Source organism: Microcaecilia unicolor, chromosome 7 (assembly GCF_901765095.1).
Source record: "Microcaecilia unicolor chromosome 7, aMicUni1.1, whole genome shotgun sequence".
Lineage (NCBI taxonomy): Eukaryota > Metazoa > Chordata > Amphibia > Gymnophiona > Siphonopidae > Microcaecilia > Microcaecilia unicolor.
This window is the reverse complement of record NC_044037.1, coordinates 240,017,472-240,042,135: the sequence shown is the minus strand read 5'-3', so window position 1 is coordinate 240,042,135 and position 24,664 is coordinate 240,017,472. Positions and strand designations below refer to the sequence as shown.

The 24,664-nt window shown below is 42.8% G+C and overlaps 1 protein-coding gene across 1 annotated transcript in view; it reads left to right on the top strand.

The window, feature by feature from the left end:
* SLC4A10 (solute carrier family 4 member 10) overlaps nt 1-24,664 on the top strand; it is a 185,401-nt gene that overhangs the window by 142,111 nt on the left and 18,626 nt on the right. Inside the window, exons 12-19 of the mRNA XM_030209786.1 lie at nt 363-476; nt 2,358-2,519; nt 5,437-5,688; nt 10,209-10,277; nt 10,878-11,051; nt 13,196-13,318; nt 18,143-18,210; nt 20,554-20,670. Of these exons, the coding sequence (XP_030065646.1) occupies nt 363-476; nt 2,358-2,519; nt 5,437-5,688; nt 10,209-10,277; nt 10,878-11,051; nt 13,196-13,318; nt 18,143-18,210; nt 20,554-20,670 (1,079 nt within the window). The remainder of the gene's footprint in view (nt 1-362; nt 477-2,357; nt 2,520-5,436; nt 5,689-10,208; nt 10,278-10,877; nt 11,052-13,195; nt 13,319-18,142; nt 18,211-20,553; nt 20,671-24,664) is intronic.

Genomic DNA, 24,664 nt, shown 5'->3' with positions numbered 1-24,664 from the left:
TTTCCTCATTATGCTTCCTGTTACAGAATTACCCTCAAAGTTGTATGGATAAATTATCCTTATAACTTTATGCATTCATAACTGAACCATTAAATATTACTGTTCTGATGTTTTCCTGAATTTGCCACTAAACATAAAAATAATAATATACCCAAGGGAACAGGAAACTCTCAGTCTCCTGTTCTCTTGGGTACATTATAACTTGTTGTGGAGCAAGATATAGTGTTTGATTGTTTTTTCCCCTTGGTTTTGTTCACTAAAGATAAAAATAGCAGATTTCTAGAAGTGTTTACTCTCTGTTGCTAGTTTGAGATATTTACACTTTGATTGTATTACTGATTCAAGTAATTTAATAATTTCAGGTCCGGTCCATAGTCAGTGACTTTGCTGTATTTATTACTATTATGTCTATGGTTTTGATTGACTATGCCATCGGGATCCCGTCTCCAAAGCTTCAGGTTCCAAGTGATTTCAAGGTAATAGTACTTACATAGGCTATCCAGCTCATTTTCGAAAGTGATCGCCAGCCATCTTCCGACACAAATCGGAAGATGGCCGGCGATCTCCTGAAACCAGCCAAATCGGTATAATCAAAAGCCGATTTTGGCTGGCTTCAACTGCTTTCCGTTGCGGAGCCAGCAAAATTTCAAGAGGGCGTGTTGGTAGGGTAGTGAAGGCGGGGCGGGGGCGGGACAGGGGCATGGTCACGAGATGGCCGGCTTTGCCAGATAATGGAAAAAAAAGCCAGGCTTGACCAGCATTTCGTCGGCTTTACTTGGTCCCTTTTTGTTTCATGACCAAACTTTAAAAAGGAGCCCCAACTGACCAAATGACCATCTGAGGGAATCGGGGATGACCTCCCCTTAATCCCCCAGTGGTCACCAATCCCCTCCTACCCCCCAAAAAAATCCAAGTGCTAGTCAGGGACATCCTAAATCAAAACTATTTTTGCTTGGCTTTTTCAGTAGTACTAGTGGATTCGAACCAGCCACCTCTGGATTACAAGAGAGGTGGGTTATAAGACCAGTACTCTAGCCACTTGGCCACAGCTCCCCTTGCTTGAACATCCCTCCCTTTTGATTATGCCCCTTCAGGTCTCTCTCAGCCAATCACAGCGCATTTAGCTGTCTGTGTGTGGCTGAGAGAGACACCTGTCTGTGATTGGCTGAGACCTGAAGGGGCATAATCAAAAGGGAGGGACATCCAAGTAAGTGGAGCTATGGCCAAGTGGTTAGAGCACTGGTCTTGTAATCCAGAGGTGGCTGGTTCAAATCCCACTAGTGCTACTGATGTCCTTAACAAGCACTTACTGTGTTTCCCCGAAAATAAGACACTGTCTTATATTAATTTTTGCCCCCAAAAATGCGCTAGGTCTTATTTTCAGGGGCTGTCTTATTTTTCGGGGAAACATCGGGGTTGGATCGGGGTTGGCCCGCCCGCCCTCCGTCGCTCCCGGAACTAACCTTAAACGCCTCCTTTCACCTTCGCAGCAGCAGGGCAGGCCACTCTTTCCTGCCATGTCCCGCCCTAGCCTGATGTAACATCCGCGAGGGCGGGGCACGGAAGGAAGGAGAGGTCTGTCCTGCTGCTGCGAAGGTGAAAGGAGGCGTTTAAGGTTAGTTCCAGGAGCAACGGAGGGTGGGTGGAGGGGGGGGGCCCAGCGATCTCGGGTGGGGGGCGGCCCGGGGGCGGCCTTGCTTTCAAACAAAAATTTGCTAGGTCTTACTTTCGGGGGAGGCCTTATATCTACCAATTCAGGAAAACCTCTACTAGGTCTTATTTTCGGGGGATGTCTTACTTTCGGGGAAACAGGGTAGATTCTTTTTCCACTTTTTTGAAGACGGCCATCTGTAAACCCGGCAATCTCAACATTTTACCTAAATATTGAGATTTAGCCAGCCCCAAACGTATTATCGAAAGAAAAGATGGCCGGCCATCTTTTTCAATAATATGGTTGAGCAGGCCCCGAAGATGGCCTGCGCCATTTGATTATGCCCCTCTATAGTACCTTCATTCTTGTTTTGCAAATGAGGGTTGAAGTATATTCATTCTCAATGGTAGGAAGTGGTTGTTTGACTAGTATATGCCACCAAATTGATTTTGATTGTGTCTAACAAATATCATAATGTAATTTGTTTCAGGATAATAAAAACTCATACGCTGTGCCTTAATTAAATGTATTTCTTTTGGTTTGTTTCCGATATTGTGGCAGTGTTTGCTATTTATTTCTGCAGAAAGTAAAGCATTATTCACTCAGCTTTCTTCATTAGGTCTGTTTTACAGTCCTCGGTTCACTTATCTCACAGAAGTTGCTATTCCATTATATTTTTAACTACCACAGTGTGTAATTTTTCCAGCCAACCAGAGATGATCGAGGTTGGATTGTCAATCCCTTGGGCCCAAATCCATGGTGGACAGTGGTAGCAGCTATAATTCCAGCTCTGCTTTGTACCATTCTCATTTTCATGGACCAGCAGATTACAGCTGTCATTATCAACAGGAAAGAGCATAAATTAAAGGTAGATTATTACAAAGCATTCATTTTGTGTGTTGCATTATGTAAACATTTTCAGTACATTGTGTGTTTGACTATCAAGAAGAAGTTTGTGTGGTATATTTTTAGAACTTCAACAGAAAAGGAGACCATTAGACAAAAGCTGCTTAGTAAATATGAGACTTCTTGATCACCTACCCTACACAATACCTACTTCTTTTAGGGTTCCTCTTTTAGGAGCTGAAATCATTAGGCAGTAGCTTCGTATTGCTTGTCATCCTAGGTTTTATATTCCATTGCAGTAGGTTTTTCCAGCAGCCTATTTTTGATACACTGGACCTCTCAGTTTATGTCTTGCATTCAGTCTCTCCCAGAAACTCCCCCATTGCTTGTTCACATTTCAAAAGTGATAAGAGCCTTTTGGTGCTTCAGGACAGTGTTTCCCCAAGTCCGGTCCTGGAGTACCTTTTGCCAGTCAGGTTTTCAAGATATCCGCACTGAATATGCATGAAAAAGATTTGCATATAATGGAGGCAGTGTATGCAAATCAAGTTCATGCATATTCAGTGTGGATATCCTGAGAACCTGACTGGCAAGGGGTACTCCAGGACTGGGACTTTGGAAACACTGCTCTAGGCCATTGGATATATAATGTTTGCAGGTGAACATGACAACATCTTAGTGTGCTAAACTGTCCTATCAATGTTAAAATAATGGGAAAAAATTTTAAGCAGCCACATTGTTAATAAGGGGAGGATCAGTTGTCCAAAAATAACAGGCGATCAGTGTTCAAAGGGGTTTAACTGGGCAGGAGAAGCTCCTGCCTGATTAAACCCTGCTGAGTGAGCCGGCACCCGATATTCAGCAGCATTGAACTGATTAGTGCTGTTGAATATCTTCACTATACTAATACAGAGCTGAATTGGGCTGGACCAGCCCTAAGTGTTGAAAATATGTGGTATCAATTTAAAGGCTTTTTTCTTCTGTTTATAGTGGAGAAAAAGACCTCATAGCATGGCGATAGAACAGTGAATACACTCAATGCCCGCATTTCATTGCTTCCGTTATTATCACTGGTGATAAAAAACTCCACTCCACTTAGGGCTGGTCCAGCCCCATTCATCTCTGTATTAGTATATTTCCTACTTTTTGATGAATTTTTGTCTAGTATTATCTGAATATCTTCACTAACCAGCCATCCCCTCCCCAGCTAGATTACAGGAGCAGAGTGTCAATTTTGAAAATTAGCAATGATTTTCAGTTCACTAACTGTCCAAGTAATTGCATGAAGTTAAGGCAATAAAACAGCTGTTCTAACTTTTGTGAGGTCAGTTAACTAGGTACTGGTCAGCATATCAACAACAAACTCTGCCTGAACCCAAGCAAAACAGAGATTCTTTGGGTACCTAACACAAGTGGACAAATACCTGACTTCAAAATACCTTTTGGGAAGTACGAACTCCCCCTAAAATCACAGGTCAGGAATTTGGGGATACTGCTAGACTCATCACTCATTCTGATCCCGCAAATTTAAACAACCTTTAAAAATTGTCTCTATCACTTATGGCAGCTATGAAATCTCTCTCCATATATTGAAAAGACGAGTCTGACCACAGCAGTCCATGCCATGACAACATCACAACTAGATTATTCCCTGTACTGGTCAAACCAAAGAGAGTTTGCATCAGCTCCAACTAATTCAGCATGACTGATAAAAGGCTGCAAATGATGTGACCATATCACACCCTTCCTGCAAAAGCCACAGTGGCTACCAATGGCTACCAGGGCTAAATTTAAAACTCTGTTTGATTTTCAAAACCCTCAGACAAAATGGGCCAGAGTACTTAAAGAATAAGTTAGCCCTCTACACACCTTTGAGACCTCTAAGATCCTCTCAAGGATCATCACTATCTGTCCCGTCATCAAAAGAAATTGTACGACATGATACCCGCCAGTGAACCTTCTCAGGAGTAGCTCCCATGCTCTGGAATTTACTCCCAGAGGGGCTACATATAATTCGAGACTACCTCTACTTCAGGAAGCAGGTAAAAGCCCGGCTGTTCTCCCAAGCCTTTAATACATAGGGTGACTGACTATACACACTTTCTGCACACACTGTAACTTAGATCAGTTCCTTATATCTTGATTAACTATACAAAGAGCTTGCCTTTAGTTTAGCCACCCATTTATTTAACCGAACTGACTCTGTACCACATATCATGTCCCCCATCTATATATCTGCATTTGACCCCTCAGCTATATGGTAAACAGTATTGTAGAAAAGCATTAGTATCAAGGCAATGTTATTTGAATGTTCTAATTGTGTGCTTATAGATGTTTCATTAGTATTATGCTCATATCGTAGTATATTTCTGTTATTTGAATTTTAGTGCTGTTAAATTTGTATATTTTTGATCCTGTTTCATGGTAGTCCTATTATTAGGTTTCAATTTGCTGTATTTATGTTTATGCTTGTACATTTTGCTATTGTTATGCTGTTAACAAAATTGTAAGTTTGATGTTAAACTGTACCTACTGTACACCACCTTGGGTGAATTTCTTCATAAAGGCGAGCAATAAAACCAAATAAATAAATATCAGCCAGTGACTGGTTAACTTCACGTTGGTGGACATATCCAAATAGTCAATGTTGGGAGCTGCCCATGCCTTGGCATTGAATATCCGGGGTTAGTGAGGCCCACAGCCGATTACTGCCGTGGGCTGAATATCAACCCCTAAGTAGACAAAACAAATGTGTAATTTTCAAACAGTGATTTTGAAAATTACAGCTCTTAAAATTCTCCATTTCTACAACAGTTTGTTGATGGTACATATTCTTGAGTAACTTCCAAAGTTGACCTGAATTTTAAAATTACTTTCAATGAGCAAGGATTTGGTTCCTTCTGCTTCTGTTCACCCCAACCTCTCTTTTATCATTACAGAAAGGCTGTGGGTACCATTTAGATCTGATGATGGTAGCAGTGATGCTTGGAGTGTGCTCCATTATGGGACTGCCATGGTTTGTTGCTGCCACTGTCCTCTCTATAACCCATGTAAATAGCCTGAAGTTAGAATCCGAGTGCTCTGCTCCAGGAGAACAGCCCAAATTTCTTGGGATACGGGAACAAAGAGTGACAGGACTTATGATTTTTGTTCTCATGGGTTCATCTGTCTTTATGACTCGGATTCTCCAGGTAATACTTCAGACATTTCCTTTTTCTTAAAAAGAAAACACAGAAACAGTATAATGGGATGAGTGGGAAAGGGCATGGGAGAAAGGCACACAAGCACGGTACAAATTGTTTTCCCTTATGATTTCTACAGGTATTGTTATAGTCTAGGGCAGACCTTAAACTCATAGCAAAAACCAGATACATCTATAAACTGCTACAAGGGCAGAAAGAAAGTGTTCACAGCCTAAAATATATACAGGCAGGGAGAGAGCAGCATGGAAAAGCAAAGAGCACAGTCAGGTAGGGATTAGGTAGTGGGGTTCACTAGAGTAGGTAGGAAGGAGATTTAGTTCAGGAAAAAGAAGGTAACTCACATGCTTCATGGCAACTAAACTTGCTAGAACTAGACTCAGACTCGAGGGCTTCTTTGCAGCAAGGATGAAAGTATCTCTGAATGAGATTCAGATAGCATTGGATGCTATGATAGGAAGGTAATGTATAGGGGGAAGGACAGGGGCCACCTTCTATTCCCTGCCTCCTATGAACCCTTTTCAGTTCTGCTTTAAAAGGGTAATGCCTAATTTATTTTCCTAGTGTCTGAGAATGGACCCTTCTCTCCAGCCTGGGTTATGACAGTTGGATGCAGGATCCTGAGTTACTAAATAGTAATTTCTCATGTTACTTTCTGCCACTTTTTCCTCAACATGGCAGGAAAGACCTCAAAATTCCTGGAGGGTTTCTGTCATAAATAGTGCACACTCCTTTGAAAGAGTGTGCACTATTGGAAGAGTGCATAGTCTTTCCTGATAGTGTCCAATGTGCTAAATATTCGCATGTGCACGCATTATCGGGGAAAAGATGTGCAATCTAGAAAGAGGTCACACTACTAATGATATTGCACCTGAAATAAACCCCTCCCCCTCTAAACAAAACAAAAATGCCTCTAAAGGATACAGGAAACTAAACAAAACAAACCTTTTTGGGCTGCACATCCCTTTTACTGAACTGTGAGTCCTGCACAAAGTCGTAGTTCTTCAGAACTAAAGTGTGAAACACCCAAAGTGGCCCCTTTAGTAAATCTGCAGTGAGCAGCTAGTGTGAGTTTTGCTGCATGGGAGCAGTTAATGAAGATACCCAGTAATGGCTACTGTGCATTAAAACAGCCAGTGCAATAAAGTACCCACAGGTAGGGTAGGTCATGGACATGACGGGAAAGGATCAGCTGTGACAGCTAGTGCACAGATCAGTAGCACATGTGAACTGTCATGACTAACTGTAGCACAGCTTCAATTACTATCACCTCTTGAGACTTGCAAGATAGTCACTCTTTATATGAAAGGATAACCCCCCGTGGTAGCTCTGCAATACTTTCACTAGGAGCCATCAACACAATTTTAAACCCTGCTCAGCTCCAGGATGGGAATGGAGGGAACTGCTCCCATCTGGAAACATTAAACTACCAGAGAGACCCCTGGGTATGGCCTCAAGAGGTAAAGGTGAGGGATGGGTGGTTACTTTAGGGAGTGAGCTTCCACTCTGGGGGAGTGCCTTTGAGAGGGGCATTTTCAAAAGAGGCGTCTAAGTTTGGATTTGGCCGTCTTTGTAAAACGTCCAAATCGATGGACGTCCATCTTTCGTTTCGAAAATACTATCAAAGACGTCCAAATCTAGGGACGTCCAAATTTAAGGACGTCCTTGGATTTGGACGTCTTTAACCTTCGGCCATTTTCGAACACAAAGACGTCCAAATGCAAGGAGGAGTGGCTTAATGGCTAGTGCAGTGGGCTTTGATCCTGGCAACATGGGTTCAATTCCCACTGCTGCTCCTTGAGACTTTGAGCAAGTCAAATACAGAAAGGGCATTTTTGGATATGACAGAAGTCTGAATTCGGACATTTTTTGAAGCTCTTTCCAGCCCATCCTGCAACCAGATTGCTATATGTGGGACTCAGACTATACAAGCCAGCCCAGTACAAGCTTTAGCTGATACAGCCAGAGTCGCCATCTAAGCACCAGTTGACATGCAAACACATATGCAACCCTGCCTGGTGCTTCCTGGGATGTGGAATTGAAGCCCTGCCCAGTGCATCTCAGGATGTACTGGACAGGGCAGGACACCACCATTTTGAAGGTGGCACCCCAGGAGGATAGGGTGCTACTCCATCCTCCCTTCTAATGGTACAGGGGCGTTTGGGGGGCACTAGACCACCACAGCAAGTGGAGGTGAGGATAGGGTTGCCCCCACTAGGGACAGTTTTTTTGGTGTTGGGGGGATTAGGGGGGCCATCAGACCTCCAGCCCCCTTGTGCCTTTGTGTCTGGGGGTTGGAGGGAAAGGCCAATGAGCCACCCGGGAAACTTGTCTGGGGGGGGGAGGTTATGGGAGCTGGAGGTTCACCAGTCCTCCAGCCCCTGTGTCTGAGGGGGCCTGTAAGCATGCAAATGAATGCTGAATAGGACTCCCCATTCCTCCCTAATGCTTGGCAAACCCAAGACCAGCTCTGAGCTGGTGTAGGGTTTGCTGCGGCAGCAGCGCCCTTGTGTGGCACTGCCCACTGAGCATTGGAGAGGAATAGTTGATGCCCTGTTTAGCATACATTTGCATGATTTGTGAGGTCAGAGCTGGCGAGAGCATTGTTTCATGCACTTGCTGGCTTTGATCATGGGGCAGGAGCAAGCACGGGTGCTAGTATGCCACTAATATCCTCTAGCGCCTGCGTTTGCTTCTGATCATCGGCCCCTCAGTTCTGCTGCCTAGGCTTCATAAACTGGGGATTGCTGATACAGTATTAAAATGGTTTGGTAAATTCTTAAAAAAGCGTATTTATAGAGTGAAGAAAAAAGAGGAAATTCCTCCCCCCCCCCCCCCCCCCCTTGGCAACCTGATTATGAACTGCCCCAGGACTCACTGCTCTCCTTGTGTTTGTTTAATATATATTTAAGCTCGCTTGGTGAGATGCTGACAAAATTAGGAATTTATATTTTGTCTTAAGCTAGTGACAAATTTTTTTGTTGTGTCCAAAACAGGATTCTTATGAAGAAACATTTTTAAGCATAAGACAAAACATTTCTCTGCTAGATTCCTGGACTCAAGAGAAATTATTTCAGTTAAATAAATCTAAGACTAAAATTTGTTGGTTTGGGGATTATGAGTCCATTCTAGTGAAAGAACTAAAACTGAAATCAGGTGAAATTTTGAAAATTGAAAGAGTTCTCATAGACTCAGGATTGACTTTTGAGTCAAAAGTAAATAATTTGGTGAAAATTAATTTTTTTAAAATTATACCAACTTAGGACAACTAGATCTTCACTCAGTAAAAGCAGTTTTAGGGTTGTTGTTCAAACCATATTACTCACAAGTTGGATTATTTAAATTCGATTTATAGTACTTTGGGGTTCATGTTCAAAGCACTTAGACTTATAAAGTTCTATAGATTACTACATAACTTTGTAAGTCTAAGTGTTTTGAAAATACAAGTCTTAGAATCTTCCAAATTGTAGGGAAAGCTCCAGCTAACGCAAAACATCAATGTGAATGTCTACATGCTGGCATGTTTCACCACTCAAGGCATAATCAGGGAACGTTAACTAAAACATAAAAACCCAATGTGTCATATACATATATTTACGATTCACTGAGTACTTTTAAAACTACTTTTAAACCCTTTCTATATTAACCTTTCAACACATGTATTAATGAATTATAATATATTGTATCCTTGACTGACCTGGTGTGAGATCTGCTGGCCTCTAACCGCCTGAATGCTGACGCATGCGCTCTACAATATATTCTATTTCCGGTTCAGATACTCCCTAAGAGCAACCACTTTATTTCCTTATTGACACCCCTAGAGGTCACTGTTTGCTATTGGAAGATAAACTGTTTACTCTTAACAATAAAACAGACACATATTGTCACCCCTGGGTAATTGGACTTAGGTCAAGACCACAAACTTCAAATACTGTCCTGTATGCCTAAGTTGTTTCCAGTGCGAGACCAAAGGTGCTTCCTTCTTGTGTGTGCGTAAATTGCTAAGATGTTCTGCAATCCTGTGTTTGATCTTGCGTCTTGTTTGCCCTATATACCATTTTTTTTACAAGGGCAAATTATTCCATTTGCCAGTGTGCTGCCAGCAGTGTTAAAGACTGCTTTAGATATTGAGGTAGGCAGGTGAACTCTAGTGCTATGATGGTGTTGCTGTAGTGCATTACAGAGGAGATGGATCCTAGTATTGTATTGCACTCACTTTGAGCACTATTCACTATATTTAATGACACTATAGTTGTATAATATAACATTATAAAATATGCAAATGCCATGAAATCTGAGTCCAGTTGAGATATTGAAATATTCCTGGTTTGAGAGTCTGAACATACTACTCAGATTTCCCAATTTTTAAAAGCCTCAGAATAGAAAAGTATTTTCCTACCAGAGAATGTGCTTTTTGAATGTAAAGTATTTTATTGGAAACAGCTGAGTGATGCTGCTGAGAATTCAGATACTGATTGATACTGTGTTCCTTCTTCTTCCCTTACACACAGTTTATCCCTATGCCAGTGTTATATGGAGTTTTTCTTTACATGGGTGCCTCATCTCTCAAGGGAATTCAGGTAATGATTTTATTATAGCAATAAGAAACATTCTGATGTGAAGATCATTGGACTTTTCATTGTGTTAGGACATTTTCGTATGTTGTCATTATGTTGAATGTATGTTTAATAGACACATGCCATTTCTTGTTGCTGTCCTTTTTACGTTTGTTTGTTTGTTTAATTTAATTTTTCATTGCTTTATATACTTAAAATAAATTTTCCACACTTAAAGTATTTCTGCAGAGAAATAAATGGAACTGAATGGTGACCCCTAATGTTTAACAGCAAACAAAGTGAAGCAACAAAATGATGAGGATTCCAAAAGATGAATGTCAAACCTTTAATCTTGTTAACAAGTCCGATTGTCTAACATATAATAACAGACAATCAGACTTGTTAACAAGATTAAAGGTTCCACATTCAACTTTTGGAATCCTCGTCTGTTTTGTTGCCTCACTTTTTCTTTCTGTTGCACGTTCATGAAGTTTGGACTTTCTCCTCTTTTCTTGGACTACCTCTAACGTATAGCCATAGGTTTTGAGCACTATCAAAATGCCCATGCTCTGCTCTGCCAAGATTTATGGCTTTGCATAAAGTCATGTTGTTTATCCCTTACAGTTTTATGACAGAATCCGGCTTTTCTGGATGCCTGCAAAACATCAGCCAGATTTTATCTATCTGAGGCATGTTCCTCTCCGCAAAGTCCACCTCTTCACTGTCATTCAGCTCACCTGCCTAGTCCTCCTGTGGGTAATTAAAGCCTCCCCTGCTGCCATCGTCTTCCCTATGATGGTAAGAATACATGCATGACTTCTTAAATTTAACTAAATGTAATCTCATATCTGTAGTCTGCATTTTACAGATAGCTATCTGAGTACACAAGAGTAGACTAGTCATTCATTTTGAACAGTATTTTATAAAGGATGCATAAACCTGATTATGGAGGTCCAGATAAGGATGTCTACAATCAGGCAGGTATTATAGGAAAGGATTTGCTGAAAGAGATCGTCTTCTAAAATATATGCCTATGTCTACCAAGAGCACCCATTTCACACATTCCAGTTGTAAAAATGCAGGCATCGACTACAAAGGCACCTGAACTTGTCAAGTTTGGCATTGCTGTCTATGTGGTGATTTTATACCACAGACTTGGCAGTGTCAAATACTACATATTCGGAGTAGCATCTCACCATCACCCACCAGTCACTCTCCCTGCCCCCCCTCTCTTACACACAGCCTGAACCCCCCTGTCTGGTATATGCCTCCCACTCATTTAACATGACCTGCCAGGGACACAACTCAACCCCCCCCCCCAACCACAGAAATACTACCCCTGCTCTAGTCAGCACCTCCTATGCATAGTATGACCAGCCACACCAGAAGAAATGCCCCCAGGCCCCAATGTATGAACAGGAGCCCGACACATGGCAGCCTCCCCAAGACTCCCAAGGTCCACATAATAGCCCTGTCAGGTGCAAGAGCCCCCATCTTTCTCAACCCAGTCCCCAGACTTTCCATGGACCCCTTAGTGAGGCATGAACAATGATTTCTTGCTCTTGACTCATGGCCTCCTGCTACCCAACAATATTAGTGCTAGGAGCCAGGCATCCATATATGTGCATATTTCTCATATATGTATGCCTGACCACTAGCAACACTATTGCGATATTACCACTAGAAGTCTCAGCGGCCATTCTGAGTAAGAGAAAGCCATGAGGCAAAAGCGAGTGGACACCGCTCCTGCCCCACTAGTCACCAAGTTGGTTGGGGAACTCATTACAATTTACATCTGACACAGAAGTCTCAGTGGTCAATAAATCACTTGGAGCTCAGGGCAGTGTGGAATGTTTATGCGACTTCACTCCCTTTCTGGCAAGGGCCCCGGTCTAAGTTTTCTCCAACAATGTGATGATGGTGGCTTATATCAACAAGTAAGGCAGGACCCATAGTCATCTGATGGTGGTGGAGGTGGCCACCCTCATGAGTTGGGCAGAGAAAAATATTTTCAGCTTATTGGCAGCTCACATCGTGGGGGGGGGGGGCAGGGAGTGCCATCATTGATGACCGAAGCACTCCACCGGCTTCCTCGCTGCTGAGGCACCACGGGCAGGGGCTTGTCTAGCAAATTTCTTTGCCTAGCAGGCTTGGGCATCCCCACCAGCCATTCAACTGGTGCTGCATTTTGAAGAGGGGCTGAGCCCAAAGTTGAGGGGGCCCAGGCCCCCAAGGCCCCTCTCCCTGTGGCTACACCATTGCTTAATAGTAGCCCATGTTGATAACTTCCCTCCTTAACCATAATAATATCAGTACTATAATAATGTCAACACAGCACACATTAAAAATAAACAGTAAAACATTTATTTAAGAGTATACAGTAAAACATCCATATAAAAGAGGAATGATAGTGAAGGGGACACTTTATATATGCATAAAATACAGTATATATATATAAATATTCTGCTGTAGCTGATGTGCAAAAAAGCTGAAGTGAAGATGAGCTTAAAATTTTCAGAATAGTGGTGCTGTATTTAACCATCACTTTTATTGATATTCTAATCAGTTAAGTAGCCAGAATAATATCTAATGTTTCAATTGCATAAAATACATTTCTTGCGAAAGACAAACAATAAAACCTTTGTTGCTACAGCAATTATTCCTGGTTGCAATGCATTTAAAGAGTGTTTTCTGGCATACCAGAATGTTCTACACAGAATCGGCGTTGCACACATGTTGTGATTGTTTACCAGGTTCTTCAACTGAGATTTTTATTGTAATCAAAAATAATTAAAAACTAGGCAAACAGCAGCTGTAGATGCACTGGTTCCATCTCAGCTATCTCAGCAGTGGTATTTGGCTATTAGACAGGATTTTGTACATTTCTATATTATGGGGTTTTGAAGCTAAAATATTACCAACTTTAAAATTTTATTGTGCAGGTTTTAGCACTGGTATTTGTAAGAAAACTTATGGATTTATTTTTTACAAAACGGGAGCTAAGCTGGTTGGATGATCTGATGCCAGAGAGTAAGAAAAAAAAATTGGAAGATGCTGAAAAAGAGGTATGACTAGAACATAATATTTATTCTGTGTCAACATATATCTTCAGTTGATCTTAACACCTGTAAAGAAAGTCCAACAACTGTTTATTGATGCTAACATTTCCATGTCTGCTACTCATGAAAATTCAGAAAACAAGTCAAGGACAGTTCAAGTGGTAAGGCCATATAGGATGCAGATAGGGAGGCATGAATGTTGTTCTCAGCCCACATCTCCTCTATTTAGCAAGGGTAAAGTAGGAGGGGTGGGGGGGGGGGGGTGTCAGTAGGTGAGTTGCACAGGGTGCAGTTATAGCTTGATACGGTTCTGTCAGCACATATTAAATTCTGTTCACTCCGGGGAGAAGTTACTAAGCTGCACTAAAAAAAAATGCATTTTATTGCAGTGATATTTTCTGCGGGGGAGGGGGGGGGTCACTAATCTAGTACAGAAAGTTAGTGGTTCCCATAGTAAGGATCAATTTGTGTTGCTGCAGGCAGGATGTTACATACTCCTGGCTGCAACTATGCAGATAGTAGACCCCAAGTTAGACCTGAGCTAAATCCAAATAAAATATACAGCCTGGATTTTTTTTTTTTTAGAGGGGCCAGTGGTCATCAATTCTAGCTCCTACCCCATAATCCCCATCAGCAAAGATCCTACCTGATCAGAGGTCCCTTCCCAAATCAGACCCCCACACACAACTTTCTGAAGTACCTCCAAGTATCTAAAGAAATTTTCTACCACTCCCCCCTCCCCCCTCCCCACCATAGACTCCCCTCTCCCTCCCTCTCTCTCTCTCTCTCTCTCTCTCTCTCTCTCTCTCTGAAGACACCCAAGGACCTACTGGGGCTATCCTTGTGGGCTAGCAGAATAGGGTGAGGTAGGGTATAAAGGGATCCCCAGTTGTTCCTGCCTTCTAGCATCAAAATGGTACCCCTGACCACTAGCAGTAGTCTCATAGTATTAGTATTAGTGGTCAGGCTGAAAAATAAGGCACATGAAATCTCCATTCACAAAACTACCACTTGGGGTCGAATGCTACCATTTTGAACTTGGCACTGAAAGGGGAATAGCGACTGGAGATTGCTCATGTCCCACACTAGACACCAGGGAGACCTTTTGTAGAATCTGAGAAGGGTTTGGGATGGGTGTCTACACTGAGAGGAGGGAGGGAGAGGGGAGAGGAGTCTTCATTAAGGGTGTGGCTGCCTTTTTGAGAAGAGGATATCACTTGTATTGTCATGCAGTTTGGGGAGGGGGAAATCACTACTTGTGACACTGGAGGAGTTTAATGGACCGATGAGTAGAAACCCCGTGCTGTTCCAAAGAGCGCTCTAAAAATAGAGCTGGAACAGCGTGGAGCTATAACACCCCTATGATCAAAGCTAATTGCATGAAAATGTATGTGCATTATTAGCTCCACATGCAGCTTTGCAAACTTTCTGCTCCTGCTAGATGTGCTAGTAAATATATGCACATTTAGCAGAGCTGTTTTATAAAATATAAAGGGAATTGTGAACCAGAGCTGCCGAGAGGGGGGGCAGGGGAGGCAAAATTCCCCAGGCCTGGGCCTCCAAGTCTCACCTGCCTGCCTCCTCGGCTCTGGGCCCCCTTCATTCAAAGCTGCAGTCGCAGATCGCGTCTCTTCTGGCCTTCCCTCCCTGTGTCCCGCCCTCGCGGAAACCAGAAGTTACATCAGACGAAGGCGGAACACAGGGAGGGAAGGCCAGAAGAGACGCGATCTGTGACTGCCGCTTTGAATGAAGGGGGCCCGGAGCCGTGGAGGCAGGCAGGTGAGACTGCGGACTGCAGTGGCGGGGGGGGGGGCGATGGGGGCAGCAGCGGCAGTGGGAGTGATGGGGGGGTGTAGGCGGGACAGCGGGGATGCGTTGGCGGGGCGGCCTTGCCCCGGACCCGGCCTAATCTCTCGGCGGCCCTGTTGTGAACATCCCCATCTCAACGTTCTTTGTAAGATTGAGCTACATGTGTCTTTATACAATAGCAGCACAAATTCTGCCTAGACTAAAGATGCAGACATTATGCATGTGCAATAGCAAGTGTAAATTTTATTTCTTATATACCACCTGCAAGTTATTAAAGCAGTGTACATCCAGGCTACAGTAGTTATTTTCTGTCTCCCGGGGGGCTCACAATCTGAGTTTGTACCCGAGGCAATGGAAAGTAAAGAGGTCCTTTTACTAAGCTGCGGTAAGCACTTGCGCCTGGTTACCACAGCTTAAAAGGGCTTACCGTGGGCAGGGCCGGCTTTAGGGGTGGGCAAATGGGGCAATTGCCCTGGCCCCCCATATCACTGGGGACCCCAAACCTACTTGAAGTTGAAAGAGGGACAATATGCAAGCAAGCTTTGGGGACCCCCCCCCCCCCCCCCAATGTCTGCCCTGGGCCCCATCATGTCTAGCACCAACCCTGACTGTGGGACTCACTCAGGCATCTTGCGGTAAGTTCCTAATCAGCGTGTGCTACCTGTACATTAATAAATATTTGTTATTTTTTTGTGGAGGGGGCATGTCTGGGGGCCAGAGAGCAGGTGTTCCAGCGCTAATCACTTACCGCATCTGCATTGCTGAATGCTGATTAGTGCAGGATTACCACGTGAGCCCTTACCACCTACAAAATAGGTGTCGATAAGTGCTCCCTCGGTAATTTTTTTTATGGTGACAACAGTGCAAGGCCATTAATGCAGTAAAAATAACCTTAGCACACAGGAAAATCCCACGTAAGGGCATGCTAAGGCCACTTTATACCGCAGATTAGTAAAAGGAGCCCTAAGTGGCTTACTCAAGATCTCAAGCTGTTGCTGTGGGATTTGAATCTGGCTCATCTTGTTTTTACTTCACTATAACAAACTTAGGTTCAAAACAATTTCTCTTTTTTTGATTATGCAATTTCAAAGTGTTATAAAGTATTTTAAATGTGCTCAGACCATACCCTTTACACCCATTATATCCCCCAGAGGAATATGTGGTGGTGTCACAGATGGAACCATTATTGCACATTCGACGTTCCGCCTTCTAATTGTGTATGTACATACAGCTGAGCCCCCCCAAAAAAAGATCTTTACCACCAGTATATGTATATATCTAAAACAGAGTATACTTAACTACTCCTATATTAATCAAGAACATTCTTTAGATCATAAAATACACAGACTGGGTACTATCAAGCTTAAGCTCAAGCCTTCACCCATACACTATAATGCATTTCCTATTACCATTCAAGTAGAGGAGTGTGGTAGCCGTGTTTGTCCACTCTTAAGGTTAGTAATGCTTGAATGTTTTCACTTATATACACTGTCAGCTAGCACATTTGCTTATTTCCGATCTGACGAAGAAGGGCAACCTTCGAAAGCTAATCAAGAAATGTATTAAGTTATGTTCAATAAAAAAGGTATCATCTTATTTTCTTTTCCATGTTTTATTTTGTTTGATTTCTATTGATAACGTATTACCATTCAATAAGCATACAATAAAGCACACATTAAAGCATTTGATTGAACCTTAAGGAGGTATATGCTATTTAGTGACACCCTGATATCAATTCCCCCACATATCTTGCATAAACCAATCTATAATACGATATAAACATATATCCACATTATTATTTCACTTCCCTTGGGGATATGTTGTGCTCATGCTTGTGCTTCATTAAAATATCATATATCATTCATCCATTCCATTCTTACCATCGCAATAACTGCTCCCTTTAACTCTGGCTGAGTTTCAGATATCTTCATCAGAAAGGGAAAAATACTGATCCTTTAAACTATTTTACAGGCATCAAAACCCCCCGGGTGGGTTCGCCTCTGGAAACCTCCCTCGCACCACGGAGTTTTGTGTCCTTTCATAATTTTCAAAAGAATTTTGTGGGGTTTAAGATGTAACTTACCTCAGTGTTGCCTTGTGCAGCCCAACTCCAGAGGAAACAAGTTTTGAATTTGCAGCAGATATATATTACACAGGTTGCCTGGAATTCTTCTTTTGTTAGGGTGGAAGTTAACAATGTGGCCTACCATTAAGACAGGTTATTTTACCACTAACTCGTGCCATTTAAGCACTGGTCCCATTTTATGTAGTGAGACCTAGATACTAAGAACTGGGATTAACAGTCCGGAAGTCCATGTTGATAATGTTCCCCTTAGATTTTGAGGGGCTGAGGGGATCAAATGGTGGGCAGAGTCTGATACTTGACGGGGGGGGGGGGGGGTATTTAGGGGGGGATCTGAATGTGGGATGTTGGGGAGAATTTGAAACTTGAGGGGGGTTGAAAGGGGATGTCAAAGGAGTTTGAAATTTCAGGAGAGGATCGGAACAAGGGGATGTTTGGGGGGATTTTGAGACTTCAGTGGAGGGGGGGGGGGGAGATGTCAGGGGTGGGTGTACTACTGTAGCACTTCTTCCAACTACAGCTGTACTACCGAACTGCTGTTGATAGCTGGGCTGCACTTTACACTACCTGTCTGCTCCATCACACTCATACACTGCCCCTGTCTGTGTTAAGTAGCTAGCATGAGTTTATACTGCACTGGCTGTTGTAACGTGTTAGCCACTGGTGCGGGTCTGTACTAACATCTAACATGTGATAAAACCTACACTAGCTGCTGAACACAGATTAGTAAATGTGCCCATCTATGAAACAAAATTAATGTGTGTAGTACTTTTGATTTCAGGTTGTGCTGGTCTGGTTGTTGTCATCATGATTGCACACATAATCCTCGTGACAGAAATGCAGAGTTTCACTATAAAATGACTATTACATTTCATTTGTTTGCATGGAAATCCGAACCACAAAGTAAACATATTTTCCATATGTAAATTCTGTCCCAGGAAGAACAAATTATGCTTGCCTTGGAAGAGGAGGGAACAGTTCAATTACCAATGGAAGGGAACTGCAGGTATAGTATAAATATGTTATGAACTGATAAGCCCATGATCAACTCCATTGAATAACATGCAAACCATCACGTTCATGGGACTGTGGGGGGTTTCCAGTACTTGCCAATGGCTGGCAGTGTATAACTGGCTATGAAATACCCAAGATTTGACCATGTTTACTACATCGCTATTAAGAACTAGGAAATATGTATTTAGATATAGATATACGGCACTCTTTTAGATGGGTCTTAGAAATAGGAATTGAGATGTATTTATTTATTTATTTGTTGCATTTATACCCCACATATTCCCACCTATTTGCAGGCTCAATGTTGCTTACATAGCACCATGAGGCTTAAGCCGCCTCCGGTGATGAAACAAATACAGAGTGATGTGGCAGAGAATGAGATGTATGTGTTACAGATCAGTGCATCTCAATTTTCACCCATATTGTAGAACAGAATCTGCTGACATACATCCCACTCTAAAATACAGGGAAATGAATGTTTATGCTCCAGGTGAGTACAGCATAAACATCCATTTTAAAAAATGTATAGATGTTTAGAAAGCCTACACATAACCGGTTATGTTTCTAAGATCGCAAAGATGACTAGTTATGTTCCAACAGATAACCAGTTATCTTTGCGATCTTAGAAACATAACCAGTCAGGTTCCCAGCACTGTCACAGTGACCTGTTAACCTTGCCAGTTTGGCATTTTGGAGGCCACAAACCACTGTGAAATTAAAGGGCAACCCCCTAATCCCTCCAAAGGAGTGCTGCTCACTAGCAGTTGATCACTGAATCCTAAACATACTTGGAAGCAAATGTAACTCATTGTTGATCTTTGTTTAACCCCTTTCTGAAATAGGGACTAACGTCTATGAACTTGTCATGCTCTTGCCCCACCCAACACAAACCTAGGCCACACCCCCTTGCCATTTGCACACACTTGGGTCTAATACATTAATATCTCAGGTGTTGTAAAATGAGGACCCAGATGTTTTGCTTTCATTATCACCTAAGTAAAAACTTGCCTGTAGAGTTTGCACCTGTTTGCGCTAAGAAGAATTTTCCCATCTGAAACAATGTGCAAGGTTTTGCATAATCCCACCAATGGGAAGGCCTTTTCTGGCCATGAGTAAAGAGCTCATTTTTTTTATTGATTTCCAACATTTTACAAAATAATTGTATAAGAAAATGAAAAGGACTATAAAAAGAAAAACAGTAGAACTGTTTTTGGACAATATAAGTTCTTTTCCTGTGTTGCTCCTAGAAAAGAACTCATATTGTACAAAAACATGGGCACTTTTATCAGAGGGCAGGTTAAGTGGTAAAATTCTGTTTCATCCATAGGGAAGGCTTTTGTTATCACCATTATGGGCCCAATATTCAAAGTGTTTGTGCTCCTAACTTTGAGAGTTAAACTTTGGAAGGCTAAGTGTTTTGAAAATATGCCTCTTATGCTCATAAATTGGCCTCTTTGAAACTTGCATACATTTTTTTACTACAAATTTCATTAAACTCTTAAATTTAGGAGCATAAAAAGTGGGTGGTAAGAGGGACAGAGTTATGATGGGGAAAATAAGTTAAATTATTAACAATGATTTTCAGCATTAGGCTCATAAATCTAGGCAAACGAATGGCAGGCCTAAGTTTATGAACCTAAATTAAGATGAATTTTCAGTTGTAAAGTTTGGCTGAAAATAGGACACAAATTTAGGAGGCTGATGTAATATGTCAACATTGCTGCCAATCACCTCTTACTAATTACTTTATGTCATGGTCGGCTCAAGTGGTAAGAAAAAGTACCTAAGAGAATTAGCAATCAGGGTGTCATGCTCAGTTTGAAAATCAAATTTATTTCTCAAACAAGACAAACAAAAATCTATTACTCTTAAAAGGAGGAGAGATTACTTGTCTGACACCTACTCCTAGGAAAAATTGCTGTATAGCTTGCCATACGGGTGTTAACATTTTATTTGCCTCTGTTATTGAAAGTTTAATTTCTATTATTAAAAGAAAATATTTAAAAGTTAATTCAAAGCATTGTAAGTTTCCTTGCATGCATTGTAGCAGTGTTTTGTTTCAAAAATAAATTTGATTTTCAAACTGAGCATGACACCCTGATTGCCAACCATTCTCTGAGGTACTTTCTTTACCACCTGAGCCGACCGTGACACTAGGTAATTAGTAAGAGGTGATTGGCAGCATTGTTGACGTGTTACACTAATTTAGGTGCATAAATTTAGGAGCTCAGCATTTTCTGATATTTCTACTTTTTACTGTGCTTAGCTAGAAACTAGTAACATTTTACTGAGTTCCATTACTCATCTTCTCATTTGTATTTTAATTTTTATCTAGAGATGATCCCTCTATCATAAATATTTCTGATGAAATGGCAAAAACCTCCGTCTGGAAGACTCTGTTGATAACGTCAGACAATTCAAAGAACAAGGAGTCAAGTTTTCCTTCTAAAAGGTTTTAACCCTTTTTTTCATTAATAACCAAATCAATTGTCCTGTACAAATAAATGAGTTCCAGTTGTGTATTATAAACAGATAATTAATTTGTTAAACTATTGTGTAACGGTAAATCAAGATCAAAGTTCTGAATAACAGAAATTATAGTCCAATGTACTAAAACTTGGCAGGCACATGAAAGTAATTTAATATGCAATAAAAAAAAGAAAACTAGAGTGCTCTGCACTATCAGATTATTGAAGAAGTGCACCTTGACTCTCTGAGCCATTAATTTGGGACCTTCAATGGTAACTTGCTTCACATAAACTGTGATTTTGTTCGTAACTCACCTTACTCTTTGTCAGTCCTATTTTTTTTTAACTTATTTTAACTTTCAAGTAACAAATATTAGCAATTTTATATTTTAAATATAGTGAAAACTTATCTTTATGTTCAAATGGTCAGGGACCAGCAGCCGACATGGTCCATGTTTCATCAATACTGTCTCAGGGAGTTGTTCCCACTCTGGCTGCTTTGAATGGAAACAGATATGGAGGGGCATTTTCAATAAGACGCCCAAATCCCATGCCAAACATGGTTATTTCCAAACCAGAAAATCTTCTATCTTTTTATTTTAAAAATCACCCTATTTTAGATGTTTTGTGCTCAGTGCGCCTTTCTTTAAGGGCCATTTTCAAACAAAAAATGTTCAAGGGAAAAATGCACAAAAACAAGACATTGGAATATCTGGGGGCCAGGAGTCTTACTAGAAGGCCACACACACATCCCAGCAGAGCTGTGGGGCATCCTAGGGGGCACTGCAATGAACTTCACATAAAAGGTCCCAGGTACACATCACATCATAACCTGCTTATATTGTATGGTGAAACCTCCAGGAATAGTAAAAAATGTACTGTACCCAACTGTACAGTACTACAATAGCCCTTATACCTGCAGGTATCTAATATAATAAAACGCACCGTGAACGTTCTGAAGACAACGTTCTGAAGCCACTCAAACACTCCCTGGCTGTAGGGTTCGTGGATTCATGGTGTGAAGCCAGCCAGGCTGCCAGCCGTCTCTGCCCCGCCCTCGCGTCAAACGTCATGACGTCGAGGGCGGAAAAAAAAAAACAAAGCGCAGCGTCAGGGAAGGAGGCGGCGCTCCCGACGTCTAGCCTTCCCTTCGCTGTGTTCCGCCTTCTTCTGACGTCAAGGATGACGTCAGAAGAAGGCGGAACACAGCGAAAGGAAGGCTAGACGTCGGGAGCGCCGCCTCCTTCCCTGATGCTGCGCTGCCAGAACCGCCAACGAGGTAAATTTAAAAAGAAAAAAAAAAGGGATGTTGGAGGGAGAGAAGAGGGTGGGCAGTAAAGTTGAACAATGGGAGCGGGAGGGCAGGGGAGAAACGACAGCATGGATGCGAAGGGGGGGCATGGATGCGAAGGGGGGGGGAGAAGAGGGCGGGCCAGGCTTGGACATGGGAGAGAGAGGAGCATGGATGCGAGGGGGGGTCATGGAAGGGAGAGAGGGGAGTTGCTGGAAAAGGATGAATGGAGGGGGCAGGGGACAGAGGAGCATGGATGGGCATGGATTGGGATGGCAGGGCTCAAGGAGAGAGGGGAATTGCTGGAAAGGGATGAATGGAGGGGGCAGGGGACAGAGGAGCATGGATGGGCATGGATTGGGAGGGCAGGGCTCAGGGAGAGAGGGGAATTGCTGGATAGGGATGAATGGAGGGGACAGATGGGCATGGATGGATATGGATTGCAGGACAGGGCTCAGGGAGAGAGGGGAATTGCTGGATAGGGATGAATGGAGGGGGCAGGTGACAAAGGAGCATGGATGGGCATGGATTGGGAGGGCAGGGCTCAGGGAGAGAGGGGAATTGCTGGATAGGGATGAATGGAGGGAACAGATGGGCATGGATGGATATGGATTACAGGGCAGGGCTCAGGGAGAGAGGGGAATTGCTGGATAGGGATGAATGGAGGGGCAGGTGACAGAGGAGCATGGATGGGCATGGATTGGGAGGGCAGGGCTCAGGGAGGGAGGGGAATTGCTGGATAGGGATGAATGGAGGGGACAGATGGGCATGGATGGATATGGATTACAGGGCAGGGCTCAGGGAGAGAGGGGAATTGCTGGATAGGGATGAATGGAGGGGGCAGGTGACAGAGGAGCATGGATGGGCATGGATTGGGAGGGCAGGGCTCAGGGAGAGAGAAGAATTGCTGGAAAAGGATGACTGGAGGGGGCAGGGGACAGATGGGCATGGATTGGGAGGGCAAGGCTCACACTCTCTCTCTCATATACAATGTCTTTCTGACTCTCACTCTCACACACTCTGTCTCACACTGTATCACATTCACTCTCTATGTGCCACACAGTCACTCACACACTCGCTTGGTCTCATACACTCACTCTCACAGAGAATCTGTGTCTCACACACACTCTCTCTCTCGCACACACACACACACTCTCTCTCACACTGTGTCTCACATACACACTTGCACACACTCTCATTCTCACACACACACACTCTCACAAACACACTCACACCCAGACTCACTCTCTCTCTCACACACACACACTCACACTTTCACTCTGACTCTCACACAGTCACTCTCACATACACTCTCCCAAACATACACACTCCGAGGAAAACCTTGCTAGCGCCCGTTTCATTTGTGTCAGAAACGGGCCTTTTTTACTAGTCACCTATATGTGGGTTCAGTAGGTATTTTGTGGGTTTTGGGGCACTCACATATGTACCAGTTAGAGTGGGATATGGGTCTGGGATATCATCAGCATAAATATATGGATGGAAACATAAATAAATAAATGTTTTTACTACATTTAAAATATAAAATTGCAATAATTCATTGCTATTTGTTACTTGAAAGTTAGAATCTGTTTTTAAAAATTAGGACCGATGAAGAGTAAGGTGAGTAATGAGCAAAATCACAGCTCATATGAGATGCGATACCACTGAAGGTCCCAAATTAATGACTCACAGACCCCCTCCCCTTTTACAAAGCCACGCTTGCTTTGAATGGGCTGTGCCAGCATTGTCGCACAGCTTTGTAAAAGGTGGGGAGAGAGTCGAGGAAATAAAAAAAGGAGAAATGTCCCCTAGGGAAGGAATGCCAGAGGACAAGGAAGTAGTCTGAGCAGTGACGATCCTAGGTCGACTGCCACCCGGGGCGGATCGCCGATGCGCTCCCCCCCCCGGGTGCAGCACGACACCCCCCCCCCGGCACAATGACACCCCCCCAGCCCATCAACCCCCCCCCCCCCCCGGATGCATACTTAGCTGCTGGGAGCAGCCGCGCGGCTCTCGGTTCCCTGCTCCCTCTGCCCCGGAACAGGAAGTAACCTGTTCCGGGGCAGAGGGAGCAGGGAACCAGTCCCGCCCTTGTTACGCCGCTGAGTCTGAGTCTATCTTCTGAATTTCTACCATCGTTTGGGGATTTGTTTTATGTAGACCTATGGTCTTTTTTTTATCATAATAAATTTTATGTTTTATCAGTTCTTACTCCAAGGTTCCATGGTTCATTTTTATTAGTACACCCCTACTTACTTGTCCTTTCACAGAGTCAAGGTGCATTGCTTCAATGTGTACACTTAGGGCCCCTTTTACAAAGCTGCGCTAGCATTAACATAAACATTAACACGAGCTAAAAACGCTAGCACACCTTTGTAAAAGACCCCCTTAATGATGACAATGTTGGGATTTTAGTATTCTGGCATTTCAATTTATTTCCCCCATGTATGAAAATATCATTGGCCACCTAAAGAGCTCTATTAGATTACTGTGCATGCAAAATCAATGAGAAAAGTCATTATTGCTTATATGTTAAAATTAACATGCATTTTCATGGTGGGGGGTGGGGGGAGAGGGTGAATTCTATAAATGTTGCTAAAGTCATACACCAAAAATCTGGGCGCTAAGCCAGTATTCTGTAATGGCAGAGATGCGTGCTCAATTTGTTATAGAACACTAGCGTAAAT